Genomic DNA, 19626 nt, shown 5'->3' with positions numbered 1-19626 from the left:
CCACATTAGGCTGGAAAGGCCTGGGAAATCTTTACATAACAGAATTTCAGTTAGGTCTTATAGGTAAGTTTTCAACACAGGAGCTGAAAGAAGACATTCAAGTCAAGGAACATGGCAAAAGCAAAAAACGGAGAGGTGTGATAAAATCCAAGTTGTAACCGAAAGTAAACCAATTTAAAAGGACTAAGTTTCTGTTGGGCAACTGCAGAAGATGAGTCTGGAAAACAAAGTAGACAAAAACAAGATTATGAAAGACCATGAAGAGTAGGCCAAAGAAAAATAAGTTGAAATTTACAAAGTAGTAAAGGTAGCAGCTAGCAGTTTAGATTAAAACATACATACAACACAACACACACTTATACCGCTGTCCCAATTTTAAAAAATAAAACACAGTACGGGCGCCTAGGTGGCTCCGTCAGTTAAGCGTCCAACTCTTGATTTCGGCTCAGGTTATGATCTCAGGGTCGTGAGATCGAGCCCCATGTCAGGCTCCACACTGAGCGTGCAGCCTGTTTAAGATTGTCTCCCTCTTCCTCCGCACTCCCCCCCCCAACCTGTAGCACAGGAAGAGCAAGAGATATATCTAAGTTTGAATTCATAAATTATTTTCTAATCCTCAGTTTCTTCATCAATACAATGATGTCAACAATAATATCCATGTATCCCAAAGTGCTGTATGTAGGGTTACTGCTGGTAAAGTGTTTAGCAAAGTGCCTGGCATCATAACATCCAATATGATTAAACTAATTTTCTGGTGTAATTTTTAAATTATCTTCATTAACTAGATAATAAAGCTAACTTATATAGAAGGCAAAACTTTGAAAAAATTATATATAGAAAAAATAATTCTCTTGCCCAAGACCCCTACCCAGGGAACAATCACTACTACCAGTTTCTATGTAACAATGACTATGTCTTACCTTTGGGTGTGTTTTATTTAACTTAATCATCTCATGTTAGCATAACAATGACCTCAAATTTTCCCCACAGACACACAGTATTCCACTTAATTGACCAAATCAAGCTATTCATAGGGAATTTTTAGTTTGGTTCTCAACTTTTAAATTCTTTCTGTAGTCAAATTTATCAATTGTCCCTTTTATGACTTTTTTGATTAAGATTATTTTTATTTTTCCCATGTTCTCTAGTTTATGGTTTCCTTTTATGTTGATTCTTTCTCTATCTAGAATTTATTTTTATGAGTACAAGGTAAGTGATCCATCTTCCCTCTTCCATCTGGCTAGGCATTAATCCCAACAGCATCTTCCCCACAGTGGTTTGAAATTACATCTTTATCTTACATTAAGTCCCAGGTATGTATTCTGGTCTGTTTCTAGACTACCATCTATTTACCTAAGCAGTCTTTCTAATAAGAGCCATTGTAAATTATTGCAATCATTACCACCATGTATAATACACTTTACTACCTGGCAGGATTAATCTCCTTCATTCCAGTTCTCTTACAGGATAATTTGTGCTGTTCTGCACACTGCTTTGAAATTTCTTTTTACATATCTCAGATAAGAGTGAGGTATGGCCGAACCACAATTCTTCAACCTTGATTCCACCTCACCACTTCTCCTTCCCCATCTGCAGTTATCAGTGTGCTGTCCCGTTGCTACTGTTCTTCTACACATTACTATACACAGCCATAGAATATGTTGTTTTGTAGCTTTTGCTTGGTTTATGGTTATTGCCCATATTGTTTTGTAATCTGTTTTTCTCACTTGATAACAAAGCCTTGAAACCACATTCACTCAATATGATACATACTACATACTTTAACTGGCCAGTAGTATTGGACATTAGGGCTTCTCAAACTTTAGGAAGCCCAAGAATTTACCAGGAGAGCTTGTTAAAATACAGATTTCTGGGATCCGCCCCCAGATAATTCTAATTTAGGTCAGGGGTTTAATTTCAAACAAACTCCCACTAATGCTGATGCTGCTTACTATCACTTTGAGTAGCACTGCTCTCTAATATGAATAAATTACAGGTCAAGTCATTCCCTTACTAATGTATTTAGGTTGGTTCCAATTTGCCTTTAACTATAAATAATGTAGTCTTGTGCACATGCGCAGTTTCTCTAAGGTAAAGATAAACTAGTAGAATTTGCATTGTAACTGGTGGTTTTTAAAGAACAAAATTGGCCTAAAGACACAAACGCCTATTAATGAAATGTCAGGCCAGTGGTGATGAATAAACTTTCTGGTGTCCCTCAAATTTATACCAACATGTCTCTCGACAATTATCTCACTAAGTTTCGTGCTTTATAGGACACTCCACGTTGTACAATACAGATGAAAGGACTAAGGCACATTTAAGCAGCCAGTTTTCTGAGCTTCTCTCATCATTCCTTTCCCATGTTATCCTTCTCTAAGGTGATAATGTGGGGAAATAAAAGTAAGCAGTTGGTGTATAAGGCCAAACCAAGTAAGTAACTCTAGCATCTGCTCTCTGTATCACTGACCATCTACTGATTTATGCAACTTCTGTAGGTCTGAAAACGTAATACTGACTCTTGAGAATGGGTAAATGAAACTGTACCCCCAGAAAGAAATTTTAAAAAGAGATAATAAAGAAATTTGGATAGATCATATTAGCACATTAAAATATATTCATCAATTCTGAAATTCTCACTACGAGCTTTTCAAAAAGCTGAAAACATTTAAGAAAATAAAATATACTGCACTGAATGAAGACATATTTAATTACAGTTACAATATTTATATGATCTGGAAAACCAATGTGTTAAATTTGTTCAGTTCCCTCCCATACACAGAACTGACGAACAACCTTTTGATAGAACAGCTTAACCTGAGTCTAGGTTCTCTCCCACTAGGTAAGAGTGTTGAATGCATTTCTAAATATACATGGGAGAAGCATCAAGTTAGGCAACAGTGTCTCAGAATGCCTAAAGCAAAGTTCAGCAAGCAGGCATAGGGGAAGTATTTTATTTCCTGAGCCTATGCTCTCCTCGTAGGGAATCAATTCCTTGGAAAGAGGCCCTAAGTGACCAATTAATCAGATCACTCAAACCTCTCCAAACACTGTGGACTGCGTCAGACACAGTAACCAGACATAAAGGCAAACACTAAAATGAAGGATCCTAATTTTTTTCTAATCATTGTATTTATCACAAACATGCTTTCCTATCAGTGTTTCCAATTCCTGTATAATCTCTACTCCATCTGGTTCTGATTCCGAGGACTTTAACTACTGCCACTGAGGTCCCAAGCTGTACTGAAGTCACAAAAGACAAACAGTGCCAGTGCACACTGGACTTAATACTACCCATGTTCTCAGATAAAGGAGAAATTCTCTATACGCGTCCACCCAAGAGAACCAAAGCACTTGTTTTGGTTATTTTATTTATCCTTGGGGGGAAAAAAACCTTTGTCATAAACTACTCAATACTCCTGCCAACTTCCCACAAGAAAATATTTCTTGCTCCTCAAATATCCTGCACCTTTTCTTTTGTTTTAAAGATCTACACTGGTAAAATTTAAATTTCTACAAAAGTTCACAAAAATATAGATAAAACAGTGGAAAATTCAAACAATCCATATGTTCAACAAAAGGTAGTAGGTTATTATGCACAATAGTTGATACTTAACTCTGCTGTGAACATGTGCTATTTCACAGCTTTTACATTATTTCATTTAATCCTTACAACAACTCTAAGATATAGGTCCTATTGTCATCCACATTTTTTTAAAATTTATTTATTTGACAGAGAGAGACACAGCGAGAGAGGGAGCACAAGCAGGGGGAGTGGGAGAGGGAGAAGCAGACTTCCTGCTGAGCAGGGAACCCGATGCGGGGCTCAATCCCAGGACCCTGGGATCATGACCTGAGCTGAAGGCAGACGCTTAACGACTGAGCCATCCAGGCACCCCATGTCATCCACATTTTACAGATGAGGAAAATACCCAAAGATGTTATTTTTCTAAGGTTAAGTGCCAACAAATGTCAGATCCAAACACAATGCTACACAGCAACTGGAAATGTTTAGTGGCATGGAAGGATATTTACAATATAAATGACAATGATCAGAAAAGAATATAGATCAAATATAAATAATGATTAGGGGTCAAGGTCAAATTATTTATAATGTCAAACTATAATAAAATAGCAAGTTATTTTTATTCTTATAAGTCATTTGTATTTCTTAATTTTTCTACACAAAATAAATAATGACTGTGACCCTCTTTCCCCTCCCCCTGCGGGAAAAAAATGCAGAGTATACAAATCTGGATTATGGAAATTGAAACAGGCACAAGCATGCTGTTTTAGTCACAGTTCAATGTTTAGAAAAAGTTTAACGTAGCAGAAACAAAGTTTGATCAAAACAATCATCAAAATAAATACTCGCGTTAAGTTCTTGTCATGAACTTGTGTTGAGATATGATTTCCTAGATTGTAGGTCTTACCTGTCAGTTGCTGTTGGACTCGTAGCCACGGGTGTCTCTGCTGGCTTTTCTGCAGGCTTCTCTGGTTGCGCCGCACTAGCAGGTGCAGGTTCAGAAGATGCTGTCGTTGGTGCTGGAGTGACGGATGCAGGGGAAGGAGTGGGAGCCAGAGTGGGAGCAGGGGCTGGGGCCTGAGCCACAGCTGGGGCTGTGGAGGAGCTAACTGTGGTAGTGGTGGCAGGATTTGACTGCTGGGTTGTAGCTGGTGCTGGTGTTGTCACTGCTTTGGGCTAAACACATTAAAAAAGTAAAACAATGGATTATGATAAAATACATTACCTGATCTCTAAGCAGACTGTATGGTTACAGGAGGCTACAAACTAACACTAACACAAACTTGTAACTTGAAAATAATTTCATAAAGTAACGTAATAAGCGATCAATATTATCCATCTGAATCACTACTTAACGTTACTCTTTCAAAGCCAGTGACAGCATATATATTATCTATCAACCTTAATTAGCTTTAGCTAATAGTTTCAGTCTTTGTTATCAAGTTAATATGAAAAAGAACCAAAAGCAGCCACTACTCAGAAATATACAGAATGTGTACTGAGAAAAGAACCATATAATTACTGTCCCACCACCCCCAAGCATTACACTTTAAGTTCCTTGGTTATAATTTTCAAGTATTTATTGTCATTTAAAAGCGTCACCAAAATAACTTTCTTGTTTGATTTGAGCTGGTATAGAGCACACTGGAGAAAGAGTGGCTTGTCCAAGGTAGGGCAGGGGAATTAAAAGAAATACTAGCAGCGTTCATTCCCTCCTTTCTTTATTCTAAGAGACCTGTGTCTCTGTGTGTTTGGCCCTGTAACTTTTAAACTGCCAATACTCTGCAAATTATTAATGTTCTAAAACTCCAGTCTAGATGAAATGAAATTTAAATGCATTACTATGCTCATTTATTATTTCCCTTAAGATTACTTGTGATCAATATAATACAGTCACATTCCATGCCCTCAAGGTCTCTGTTGCCATAGAGCTATTTAAGCCTCATTCTAAATGGTATCAAACCCATCTGCTTTTTGAAGTTTTTCTGCTTACTTTTGATCTAAATAACTTTTTCCTGTCTCTTTATAATAAGGTCATTTCTCATTGCTTCCATAATGCCCAATTCTTCCCCTTCTAATAGCTGGCTTCTATTAACTTGAAAATAAAATAACCACAAATATCATTAGAATCCTATGTAAAATAAGAAAAGGTTTGGCTCTAAGTAGCTATTCTTCAAATGCATGGATCTATTCTGAGACCTATCCTGCTTAATTCTTAGCTATGTTCTAAATAATCAAGGTTATTATAATACTAAAGGAAATAACACCAATAACATACCTATCCAAATATGTGGCTACCACATTTTCCATTATGTACTATACATGATAAAACTAGATGAGACAATGGAATATTATTCAGCCCTAAAAGGACACAAATTCTGGCATGTAGCTACAACATGGATGAACCTGGAAGACATTATGCTAAGGGAAATAAGCCAGTCACACAAGGAAAACACTGTATGATTCCACTTATATGAAGTATGTAGTTAAACTCACAGAAAGTAGAATAGTGATTACCAGGGACTGGGGGGCGAGGGAAATGGGAGATACCATTTAGTGGGTATAGAGTTCTAGAGACAGATGGTGATGATGGTTGTAGAACATGAATGTACTTAATGCCACTGAACTGTACAATTAAAAATGGTTAAACTGGTAAATTTTGTGTTATGTATATTTTATCACAGTTAAAAATACTAGACTGAGACAAAGTTTCCTCACATGATTCTGTTCCTCTATATGTAAAGTTTAACATTTAGTGAGTATAAGTGCTTTAATATAACAAAATCACTATGGTTCTTAATGGATTAAAAACTTTTAAATCCAATACCTATGTTTAGCTGCTTTTTCTCAGGACAAAAATATGCAGTTAATTAAAATTTACTTGCTCAACTATTTTCTACTGCATATAGTACCTTAAACTTAAAAAAAAATCCTCATTTATTCTTTCAGTCTTTGATAAACTGTTTTTCAATTACTTATTTAAACTTATTTTCAGTGTCACAAGTATACTGTTCTTCTCAGATTACGACAACTCAATCCTAAAAATTCATGTCATGAGTACCACCACATCCCTATTTAACTCTCCACTGCATGCTTATGTATCTTTAAACAAAAATATAACAGAACCTCTGAAAGAACCCAAATTCATTCTCTGCCTTAGAGAAAAACTCTGACTTTTATAAACTGTCCCAAATATATTTCAATCCAACAAGTCACAAAAAATTCCCTTTAAAAAACTTCCTCAAGGGGCGCCTGGGTGGCTCAGTTGGTTGGTTAAGTGTCCGAATCTTGGTCTGTCATGATTTCAGAGTCCTGAGATTGAGCCCCACGTCCAGCTCTGCACTGGGCAGAGAGCCTACTTAAGATTCTCTCTCTCCTTCTGCCCTTCCCCTCTAAAAAACACCACCAAACCAAAACCTTTCTCACAACTATCATTCTATCATTTCTTCAGCTGCCTTTTCCTTTTTTAGCATCTAAAAATCTACCCCCTCAACTAAGGAATATCACTGAAATTATGATTTTACATGTCTTTTCTGCCTGAGGAGTCAGTCAGACCTAGTACATAATTTAGCAAGTCCCTTTAAGGCACCCTTATTAAAAACACAAAATAAGAACTATTTACTCAATTACTAAGAATCACACTTTAAATTACTTAATTACCGATTTTACTACTCCAGCAAAACTTAACAATTTTTACATGACCTTTTATTATCTGTTTCATTTAAAGTTATGTTTAAGCTATAAATGTACAAAATAATTAACTTTATGGCTGACTCAAAGTAGACTGTTAAAACCTTTTAACAGTTAAGTACCTGCCATATGGATGTGCACAAACTATATACACAGTTGGGATCATTATTTAAAAAAAAAAAACCCAAAAAAAAAAAAACCCTCAAATGCATAAAGATATACAGAACAAGGCTCAAACTCACTTTTGTCACCATAACCACCACGAAGTTTTTTTCGTCAATTTTATATTCTTTTAGAGCAGTATCATCATTGAGGATTTTGCCTAGTACATTAAGAAAAAAAGAACACATTATTTGAAGCCCCATAACCTTTGTCTTACACATTAACTGAAGTTAAAATAATCACCAATGTCAATTCTATCAATTAATACTTTCCCCAAAGAAAAACATTAACTAATCAGCCAAGATAAATATAAACGGAAATATAGTCGGGTAAAAAGGCACTAACATTTGACTGAAAGATATCAAACACAAACACCGTATATATTTCCTTTTTTTTTTAAACATCATCTTAAGAGCTTTAACACCGTATATATTTCTGAAAGACTCAATCTGTATACACAATTTATAAGATGACAATTTCTAAAACCAAAGACTGTCACTGTAAGCAAGAAGATGGCATATTACTTACAATATTTAATTCATACCTGCATAAATTAATTTTTGACCTGCTACAGGAAAGGCATCTTTCCCCTTTTCAGATTCAATCTTCTCTTTCAGTGCCTTCACCTACAGGAAAAACAAAGATTTTTTTCTAAAAAGTCTAAACAACAAATGACAATCCAGAATTTGAATAAATAATGCAAGGTAAAATTTTATGCATATTAACTATTAAATATACTTCCAAAAACTTAAAGATCCTGTCTTTACAATATTATATCAAAAAAACTCATTCTTAATACATATCGCTAGGCATAATAGGGGCGCCTGGGTGGCTCAGTCGTTAAGCGTCTGCCTTCGGCTCAGGTCATGATCCCAGGGTCCTGGGATTGAGCCCCGCATCGGGCTCCCTGCTCCGCGGGAAGCCTGCTTCTCCCTCTCCCACTCCCCCTGCTTGTGTTCCCTCTCTCGCTGTGTCTTTCTCTGTCAAATAAATAAATAAAATCTTAAAAAAAAAAAAAATACATATCGCTAGGCATAATAGGTATAAACTTTGTTTTACCACAGATGCTAGACATACACAGATAAAAAGAAAAAACTTTACCAGTTGACTTGATAAATCCATTCAAAATAAAGATTTCAACATCAGAAAGTTTTGATTCTCATTATAGTTTATGGCCTTATTTCCCACAGAGTAAAAAAGTAAAGAAAAACTCTCTAACCTAAAAGGCCTAAGAAATGAAATAGTCACTTCTACAATAATAATAGAAGTTAAATATGAATGTTAAATGGCAAATGATTCACTTTAAAAGTGGGATACATTTCATTATAATCACACCCGAGGGGGCTTCATAAAGACCTTCATAAATCTTCATAAATCTTCATAAAAGACTGTTTTAATTAAAACAATTTCTGGGGATGTGGCGTGAACATCTGTATTTTTTTTTAAAGCTTTACAGGTGGTTCCAAAGTTCAGCCTTGGCCAAGGACCACTGTACCACTTAAATGATCTTAAACAAGTAGCTCGGTTTCTCTCAAATATCAGTCTCATCTACGAAGTACGAGGGACTGAAACAGATGATCTTTATGGTCTCTTTGATTCCTAAAATTACGTGACAATGGGCTCATTATAAGGTATTCTGAAAATGAGTCCAATCAATTTCTGACACTGATCAGAAAGCAGGGTGGCAGAGGAGTAAAAGAGGCAAGAAGACATAATGGAACTAGTTTCATTACTTTAAAGGCACAAGAATCAAGAGGGAAAATTCTATTCCTTCTATTTCCGAGAATACTTCTAAAAAGTGTCTAAGTTGATAGTTCTGAGCTTTAGGTGAAAGACTGCCTGATAGGGATACAAAGAGAGAGTACTAGTTTCATTAAAGACACAAGAATCAAAGGGGAAAATTCCATTTCCTTCAATTTCCCAGAATACTTCTGAAAATTGTCTAAGTTGATAGTTCTGAGCTTTAGATGAAAAATCGCCTGAGAGAGAAAGAGAAGGTCCCTTTGTACAATTAAAAAGCAACAATGTATCTTCCAAAAGAAAAAAAAGATGATAATGCTTATACAGCTTTAAGTACATTAACATACACAATTTCAAGTAATTCTTAAAACTCTGGGACAAATGGGAATATCATCCACTCAATGTTATAGATGAGAAGAAAGGTTAAATCTCCTCCCCAGGTCACACAGCTACTACGTAGTAGCTGAAACCCAAAACAGCTTTCTGACTTCAAGCTTTAAAGCAGAGTTATTTTGCACACACCATATAAATTACCCTTGCTGCATTGATCTTCCTGAAATGAGTCAACAGCATCACCACTATTCTGATGTTCCCCAAAGCAGAAATCCATCACAAGAATCTAAGTCCACTATTTTCTATTGTTCTGAATTTCAAAGGTTAAATGAACACAAGGAACAACTTAAAAAAAAAAAGGCACTCAGAGAATCTGATCTCAACATCAGTAAACTCAGGCTATAAATTCCATGGCCTTATTCAATTTCACATAATGTTCTTTATCATATGGTAAACTCTCTGCTATGTGTGTTTCAGAATAAAGAAGAACAAAGACTTCACAACTTCAATAACTCTACAGTCGGCCCTTGCTTTAAATTAATGTTGACAGTTCTGATTTTACCTATACATTCAACTAGCACTTCATGATAAGAGCAGGAAATAAAAGATACGATATATCCAAATTTCTAACATAAATTTTAAAGATCATTTCACTAAATCCCTGCACTGCTATGGATGCTAACGCCTAGAGCAATGATTCTCTAGGTGTGGTCAGGGAGCCATAAAGGTTCGTAAGACCTTATCAAGTGGTCTGCAAGGTCAAAGACATTATTTGCCTTTTTCCATTCTAATTTTCTCACAAGTATATACTTGAGTTTTCCAGAGGTTACAAAGCATGTGATTCCACAAAAGACTGAATGCAGAAGCAGGTGAGAAGCTATCTATCTTCTATTAAGCCAAACATTAAAGAGTTTTGCTGGGGTGTCTGGCTGGTTCAGTTGGTAGAGCATGTGACTCTTGATCTCAGAGTGGTGAGTTTGAGCCCCATGCTGGGTGTGAAGCATGATGGTACACTGGACTAATCATGTCTGAATAAAAAAAAGCAGAACAACAACAACACACACCTCCAATCATTTTGCTCCAAAGAAACCAAACCGGTGATTAAAGAATATTAAGAATATAACAATGAGAACTCTATAGACATCACTATCTATATAATTTGGCTAAAAAAGTAATCACAGACTAACACTGTAAGTGTTTAGGGGCGCCTGGGTGGCTCAGTTGTTAAGCATCCGCCTTCAGCTCAGGTCACGATCCCAGGGTCCTGGAATCAAGCCCCACATCGGGCTCCCGGCTCCGCGGGAAGCCTGCTTCTCCCTCTCCCACTCCCCCTGCTTGTGTTCCCTCTCTCGCTGTCTCTCTCTCTGTCAAATAAATAAAATCTTAAAAAAAAAAAAAATTAAAAAAACAAAACAAAACAAAAACTTCCCAACTGGGGCACCTGGGTGGCTTAGTCGTTAAGCGTCTGCCTTTGGCTCAGGTCATGATCCCAGGGTCCTGGGATCAAGCCCCGCATCAGGCTCCCTGCTCAGTGGGGAAGCCTGCTTCTCCCTCTCCCACTCTCCCTGCTTGTGTTCCTTCTCTCGCTATGTCTCTCTCTGTCAAATAAATAAATAAAATCTTAAAAAAAAAAAAAAAAAAAATCTTCCCAACTCCCCATATCTCTTGTCAGCTACACTCTCCTCCCCTTAGTCTCACGCATTTTTCAAAAAATTAACTACACACACTGTAGAACTTACTGGTAACACCAGACCTACTACTCAACTATACAGTGCTGACAAAAGAATGGACTTTATTCTCATTCTGCTGCTTATTTTCTCCCTATCCCCAGGATTCCATAAGACTGCTCTTACCAGTTATCACCAAATTCAGCAAAAATCATAACCAGACACTTCTTAGTCCTTTCTTACCTTACTTGACTTGTCACATTAAACAGTACTGAACCTGTTTCTCCTGTTTACAGTGCTTTCCTTTGGCTTCCGTAAGGCCATGCTCTTCTGGATTTCCTCCTATCTCTCTGTTTACGGCTTTGTGAAATGCTCTTCCTTGGCTAGCCCTTTAAGTGCTACTCAGGGTTATACCCAAGGCTGCCTTTTGTTCTATATAAACTTCCCAGATAATCCATCTCCTTTAGTTTTAATAAACATCCAGGTGTCACTTCTTAGCCCTGTCAACTTTAGCCATGCATACCTAAGTCTCTACTTTATCCCATAGGCATTTCAACCATAATATATTTGCTGAAAGATGGCCTATAGACTAGTAAGTCTAAATCCTAACCTGATCAAATTGAACACACTTTAAAACAGCTTATTAAGAAAGGTCTTCTTTCTGGATGTTGCAAAAAAAGAAGAGGTAGCACCTGTGCACATGGCTTGTCTTGGGAAAGTTATGACCAGCAACACATGCAGTTATGACTCCTCTAACTGCGCTGAGCCCCATGCCAGTGCTCCTATTTCATTAAGTAGTAAACAGGATGGATCTAGAATTGATCACCACAGTCCCAATAAATAACGAAGGCTATCCTTTCATTTTGCTAAACTTTCATTTTGCTGTTTATTTCCCCCTGAAGAATGAGTTTATCATCAACCCAACCATCAACAAAGCATTGTTATCAAGAAACCAAACTTTTTTCCTAGCCGCATACTTCTCTTATGAAATTGTGTGCATTTCAAAAGAAAAACATATTCTTTATCTAACATTAAACATGGTTGACATGGCTTTTTCCCCCCCCAAAAGGGAGACAATCACAATTAATAATAATAGTCTATTAAAAAGTGCCAACACAAAAGCTGATCAGTTATCCCTTTTCATCCCATTCCCATGAGGTGCTTGTCTCTTCCACATTCCTCACATCAAATCATTCATCCAGTGGTTCCAACTTACCACCTAATTATTTCCCCATGTGAATATTACATTGCATCCCCTGGCACTACCCTAGTCCAGGCCAATAACCATTAAAAGTAGTCTTTTCCATTCAACAAATTTAAGTTTTATGTTTCAGATATCAAAATGTCTTACAAATTATATCCCCATGACAGTAACATAATGTTTTGCACCTCAGTCCTCCTACACAGCACTTTTGCACAAGATTTCTAGGACTACAGCTTGTTGATTAGGTTAGCAATTGAATATTCATATGATAACCCAGCTTCCTCAATGTTACAGTATATTTTCCTTATTTCTGCTGTAACTGTATTGTTCCTTATTACTGTTATAAGTAGTAAAAAAAAATTATGCAAGCTTTAATGGGTAGCCCTGAAATACAGTGGCTGAATGAGTAACAGCTCATGGGTGCTATGTACTTACCACATGCCAGGCAGTATATGAAGAGCTTCACAATATTTAACTCATTTAATCTGTGCTACATCTCTTATTTGAATACTGGCTAGTTACTCATGTGGAAGATGATATTTGTGAGCACTGATGCAGGCAATTTTGAAGCAAACTGACGCCTTTGATCCAACAATTCTACATCTAGAAATCAAGGCTAAAGACATGTTCACACAAATACTTCAAAGATACATGAACAAAATATGTGTACCACACTACTGTTTATAATACTGAAAACCCTAAACATTCAATGGTAAAATACATTATTGTACATTCATTTGAATACAATGCAATACAAGAACAATCACTATACATGCAAGGTATTCACTGAATGCATGCACATATGAATAAATGACACATTTATAATTATCTTTAAGGGGCAAAAGCTAGTTGATTTTTAAAAAACAGTGTAGTTATGTTTATGTGTTACATGTACACAAAAAAAATGTCTAGCAGCATATAGAGTCCATAGTGGTTACCTGGACCAGGAGCATAAAGCCTTCTGCTTTTTTATACACTTTACTAACTGTAACAAGCCTGGATTATTTTAGTAATTTAAGGGAAAATTTAAAAAATTAAAAAAAAAAATCACTGCACCCCCTCTCAACCATTGCTTACTAATATTATACAAGAATACACTGCAATTTTGGGGCGTCTGCGTGGCTCAGTCGGTTAAGCGTCTGCCTTCGGCTCAGGTCATGATCCCCGGGTCTTGGGATCAAGCCCCACATCAGGCTCCCTGCTCAGTGGGGAGTCTGCTTCTCCCTCTGCCCCTTCCCCCTGCTTCTCCTCTCTCTCTAGCTTGCTCTACTTCAAATACATCAATAAAATCTTTAAAAAAAAAAAAAAGAATACACTGCAATTTTGGGAGGAGTCTTCATTAAAAAAGAAAAGTCTGGGGCGCCTGGCTGGCTCACTTGGTAGAGCATGCGACTCTTGATCTCAGGGTCTTGAGTTTGAGCCCCACGCTGGGCACAGAGATTACTTAAAAAAGAAAAATAAAAAGAGAAAGGTCTGAGGCAGTAGTCTAATACCTAGCTAAATTTTTGAAAAATAATTAAGAGCAACCAAAATTTGGCTATTAGCCATTAGCAAAAGGAGAGTCCCAAAGCAAAAGGGTTTCACAGATTTACACTGTGGGCAATGCATTTTTTTTGGGGGGGGGGGATTCCTTGGGTGGTATACTTCCATTTGAGAAAGTGGCAGGCACCAAGGAGTATTTCCTGGATTCCTCCCCCAAAGTAGTCTCCCGCTAATTCTAAAAATAGAATTGATTATAAAGAATCAGCTGACTCTAGTGCAACAGGAAAAATCTTCCCACTAGACCCACAGAATGGAAAAATGTAGCAAAAGAGATTTTTTATTACTGAGAGTACAGTATTAATAATATGTGAGTAGACAGTAAATAAAAGCCATCAATTCTCAAATTATGATTATGATCCAAAAGGCTATGATTTTAAAATATACTCTGAGGGGCATGTGGGTGGCTCAGTCAGTTAAGCCTTTGCCTTCAGCAGGGGTCATGATCCCTGTCAGGCTCCCTGCTCAGCATGGAACTTGCTTCTCCCGCTCCCTCTGCCCCTCCCCACCACTTATGTTCTATCTCACTCTACTCTCTCTCTCTAATAAATAAACTAACAAACAAACAATCTTTGAAAAAAATGTAATTTGAAATCCAGAATCTATTTTTCCCATAGAAACTATGATATTTAGGCTCCTAAGCCAAACTATTCATGCCAATTTAATCTATACCAAAATATATTCTTAACGGTATGATTTCAACAAGATAAAAACAGACACAGACTTTGAAAACTAAGTAGAGAAGTAGAAATCTCAAGATACCTATAAGTTTTAAAGTTTCTATATAGGCAGAGAATGGATCTAACACACTACAAAAAAGCCACCTACCTAATTCAACCAAAAGTTTGAGGGGGAAAGGAGAGAGGGAGTGACACATAATTTTTATCCACCTGTTGAAGTATTTAGGATCTGTTCATATATATTAGTCATTTGTAGCCAGTCTACTTCCTCTGCTAGAAAAGGTTTATGTAATGTTTAAAGGTTTTATAAAGTTCATTGAGTTATAAAATTAGCTCTTGGAGACACTATATAAGGAATTTATCCAAACTTACAGGGAACAGATGGTGTGATGTCCTTCAGCAGGATTCTGTGCTATGGCAGGCTCAAATTTAGCACATTTCTTTACAAAAGTAACAGAAATTTTATACATTACCTATCAAATCATCTCACAATTTCCAAACTAAAAAAAAGCAGAACACCACTCTTAAAAACTGAAATTGGTGATTATATCAAGTTGACACAATGAGAGGAAACCACATCTATACAAATCTTTTTAAAATAGTGAAAGCATTGATCAAAATAATGGAAAACCGATGAAAAAGCAGGATTTGTTTTAAAAAAATTGTATACGTTTATTTTTAATTTCACAATTCATTAAAAATTTTCAGATCCATGATCTCATTTGATTTTCACACCAACTCAAAAAGGCAGGCAAATTATTAATACTCCTATTTTACTAATGAGAAAAAAGATTTAAGTGCTCAAGGACAAAGGACAAATACAAAATGGGAAAAAACTCACCCCTGGCCGTAGTGTGATGTATTTGAAAGTGAGCAAGATATAAAAACAAGTAAACAGACTCAAGAGCTACCCTTAAGTTTTGCTATGAAGAGCAGCCAGGAAATGAGGCAGTAGCCAAAGAGGGATACTGAGACAAGGGAGGGTTTTTTAAGATAAGGAAAATATCTGAATATTCTAGAATGGAAAAATCAATGAGGCAGAAGAGAAAAGGAGAACAGATGGAGTGAGGTCCTTCACAGACGACCAAGTATAGGGTATAGTGGAAAAGTAGAGGCACCAGCCTTAGCACCACCCCTAATAGATACCAACCCCCAACAAAAGGGGACTATAGGAAGTAGGTAGCTCTGGTAGGACTCTGCAAAAGTTCTGTCCCGACTGTTTCTATATTCTCAATAAAATCTAAAATCTCAATAAAATCTAAAAGCTAGGGTTATTGGCTGAAAATGAGGACATTCAATGAAATCTGCTTATGACAGTGGAAGAGTGAATGGATGGACTAGTAAAGTGTACACTAGTAAAGTACACTTAACAGGCAGTACAAAGGGCCCAATTACAGTTAATGTTCACAAACTTTAAGTGAGACAAATCAATGTGGCTATGTGTTTGTTTGTCTTCTAGCTACACAAGTGCCAAGTACAAACAAAACAGAATTTAATCACATTTGGGGTTTTCCAAGAAAAAACAATGAAGTGAGATTGGGACCATGTTGTCAAGCACGGTCACGGTTTTATGTGTATGCTCTCAAACTCGTAAAACCTTCCAAACAACCATGTGAGGTTAGTACTGCCAGTGGCAGTACTCTCATTTTAAGATGAAGAAACAGACATATTATTGGGTAACTAGCCCAAGGTCACAGAGCAAGTGCTACAGCCAGGATTGAAACTCAGGCGGCCTGGCTCAAGAGACATGCTATGCTGACCCTTGCAAGAGAGTGATTATAATCACTGACCCTATTTTAGCTGGGCAAGAGTGGAAGCAATAACATGAAGGGAGAGCCAGCAAAAAGAAGTGTGGATCAAATGAATTATAGGTCTCATAAGAACTGGAATCAGAAGAAAGGTAAAGTAGGTTACTAAAAACAGATTACTGGGGATGGGGGAATAGCTACAGTTACTGGCAGTACGATCTAGTTACCAGTCATGGGACTGAATAATTGAGGTAGTGTAGAAGGAAATATCACTGGATGAGAGATTAAGGAATACAAGACCAGGGTATGAGGCAAGACCATCTTTCATAGATACTGAAACTACCAAAGCCATTGACTGTGTGATGGCAGCAAGTTACTAATCACGCTGGCATTCATTTCTTCTTTTTAAAACATACACTAATACATTATTTTCCACAATTCTGGTGTGGATGTCTTTTTTAAACAATGTCTACCACATGCTGTGAAGATCAGAATTGTGATCATTTTCACATGTTTTTAACACAAAGATAAAAGCAGCTACATCAGGGAAAATGACAATGTCAAGATAACTAATATATGTCCATAGTTACTATCTACATTTCCTCATCTCCCATTCATTCCTCAATCCACTTAAACATAACTTTTGGCTCCACCATTCCATGGAAATTACTTGTCAGGGTAACTAATAATCTCCAAGCTGTCAAAACCAAAGGGCATGTCTCTTGAACTCTCAAGCAGTAGACACATTAGATCCTTTCCTTCTCCTTGAAACATTTTCTTTTCTTGGATTCTTCCTACCTCAAAGATTGTTCCTTGACTGACCTCTTCACTACTCAATCTCCAAATACAGGCTTCAACCCCAGGCCCCATTCTATTACCTAGCTACATTCTCACCATGGTTCTTCAATTCTAGTAGAATACAATTAATTACATATAGTGGATAATTTAGGGTTCAAATTACACAAGCAATGGACACTGAAAAAGACTGCTAGATGATCTCATCTGGTCCCATGGACTGAAGTCAACCACATAGGCTGCCTATCGTCAGGGCTCTATCTCCATCCCAAACTTCTCTCTGGAATCGAGCTTCGTAACAAATCTCCTTGTCATCTTTACTTGAATGCTTAATAGGCATCTTAAATCTTGAGTTCCCACCACAACCCCAAACCTACTCCCTTCCCAGCCCTCCACATCTCAGGAAAGACCATAAGTATTCACACAATTTATACAACCAAAATCTAGGCTTAATCTTCAATTTCTCAATTTTCCCCACTCCAACCCATCAAAAATTCTCTCAACTCTACACTCCCAAGCACATCTCAAATCCATCCATTTTTCTTCATATCTGTGGCTCCTACTTCCCTAGTTAAAGCCTTGACTGTTTAAGACTACTATACAAGCCTAACTGGTCTCCCTGCTATTCCTCTTGCTCATCCTATTATCCATTTCCCATACAGCAAAGTAACCTTTAAAATCATAAAAGAAAATTTTCTCTTCTGCTTAAAATTCCCCAAAGGCTTCTTATTTTACCTTGAAAACCCCCCTTGGCTAACTCTGATTACCTCTCTTCTCCCTCACCTACTAGATTAGCAATACAAGCCTTTTTTGAGTCCCAAAACACACTCTTAAAGGTCTTTCCCTACAGAAAACACTCTTCCCCATCTGAGTACTTATTATTATTCAGATATCAGTTTAAATGTCACTGTATTCAAAAAGGCCTTCAGTGACTAGTCAATTTAAAAGTAGCCACCCAGTCATACACTATCACATTACCTCACCCTATTTCAATTCTCTACATAGCTCTTAGCATTATCTAGTTATTAAAATTTTTTTTAACGGATTTATTCCATTGTAACATATGCACCGTGACAGTAGGACTGAAAGTTTAGTAAGTACTCAACAAATATTAAATAAAAATCAACATGCAAATACTGAGGGATCACTAAAAGAATGCATTCAATTCATTCAAAAGATGTTTATTAAATGCCCACTATGTGCTAGGTATAGGAAGAGCAAAAGTCTGGCAGAAACCGTATCTGATTTCCCAGGTACTTCCCGTATTATGTTTTACCAATATGCCAAGAAACCTTCATTTCATCTCTGCGATATAGTTTTTTAAAGACTTATTTATTTGCTTTAAAGAGAGCGAGCATCTCAAGCAGACTCCCCTCTGAGCACAGTGCCTAACTCGGTGCTCCATCCCAAACCCTGAGGTCATGACCTGAGCCAAAACCAAGAGTCAGACCCTCAACCGACTGGGCCACCCAGATGCCCCTGTAATACAGTATTTTAATACATTTATTACTCTGAATGTGTTAATAATCTAGGAAACTTCTATAATAAAGTACTATCTCCAGCACAACTATATTAAAATACAGTAAACCACAACAGGAACAAGTTGCTAATAAATGACGGCTAACAAATACCATATACAGAAAAAGTACTAAACAATATTTTACAGTATAATCACCAATATTATACAAATAAACCACAAAGCAAGGTATTTCTTTACACATTACAGTACACTAAATGTGCTTTCTATAATTAAAACTACTATATCTTTACAGTTCTTTTATCCAAAATTCCAACATATACATACAATAGCTTTGATGTCACTTACGTACTATTATAATTGCATTTCAGCTTCTTCATTTAAAGTCTAATCTCACACTTACTATTGTTCTTCCACTTATTGAAAGCACACAACAGTGACAAGGGTTAGCATATTGAAGAATTAAATCTGAGTATCACATAACTCTTTCTTGTCATCATTTTTAGTGATACAATAAAACCTGCAATGTATTACAATCATCTCAATTTTTGTTTTTTAATATATTTGTTCTTAATTAAGGGTTGAAGTAATCGCAAAACGAAATTAAGTGCCTTTGGATTTGAGCTTTAAAAAAACTGTGTACTCCATTTTCCTCTATATGTCCATCCATCACATCACCAACTTTCAGAATTTTTTAAAATTTTATACAAGTAGTAGTCTATTAGACATCACAGAATGCTTTATATAGATTAAATTTCTCCAATTTTTTTAAATAAAAAAATGTCTTTAAAATAAAACCACACAATTAAGAATATTCTCTTTTAGCAATGGTCTTCCCATCCAACCTTCTCATTTTATTTCTGTATTGTTTGACTATAAGAGGAGACAGATTACTATCGTTAACAGTAAAAAGACTTGCACTGATTACACTAAAGGTGGTGCATGGGAATGGTCAAGTAAATGATACAAAATGGCTAGTAAGTGTTAAGAAAATTTTGGTAGCTGAAAAAGGGGGAGAGGACTTTCAGCATTCAAAAACTAAAGCAAACACGAACAATATAAAAA

At 36.5% G+C, this 19626-nt stretch overlaps 1 protein-coding gene across 2 annotated transcripts in view; it reads right to left on the bottom strand.

Moving 5' to 3' along the window:
- Positions 1–19626, bottom strand: part of RAD23B (RAD23 homolog B, nucleotide excision repair protein) — a 39718-nt gene that overhangs the window by 16442 nt on the left and 3650 nt on the right. For both annotated transcript variants that reach the window (XM_032418298.1, XM_032418299.1), the window contains exons 2-4: positions 7923–8004; positions 7459–7538; positions 4434–4702 (exon numbers count right to left, since the gene is read on the bottom strand). In XM_032418298.1, the coding sequence (XP_032274189.1) occupies positions 4434–4702; positions 7459–7538; positions 7923–8004 (431 nt within the window). The remainder of the gene's footprint in view (positions 1–4433; positions 4703–7458; positions 7539–7922; positions 8005–19626) is intronic.

Source organism: Phoca vitulina, unplaced genomic scaffold (genome assembly GCF_004348235.1).
Source record: "Phoca vitulina isolate PV1807 unplaced genomic scaffold, GSC_HSeal_1.0 scaffold21, whole genome shotgun sequence".
NCBI classification, from domain to species: Eukaryota; Metazoa; Chordata; class Mammalia; order Carnivora; family Phocidae; genus Phoca; species Phoca vitulina.
This window is presented reverse-complemented; position numbering and strand designations above follow the sequence as displayed.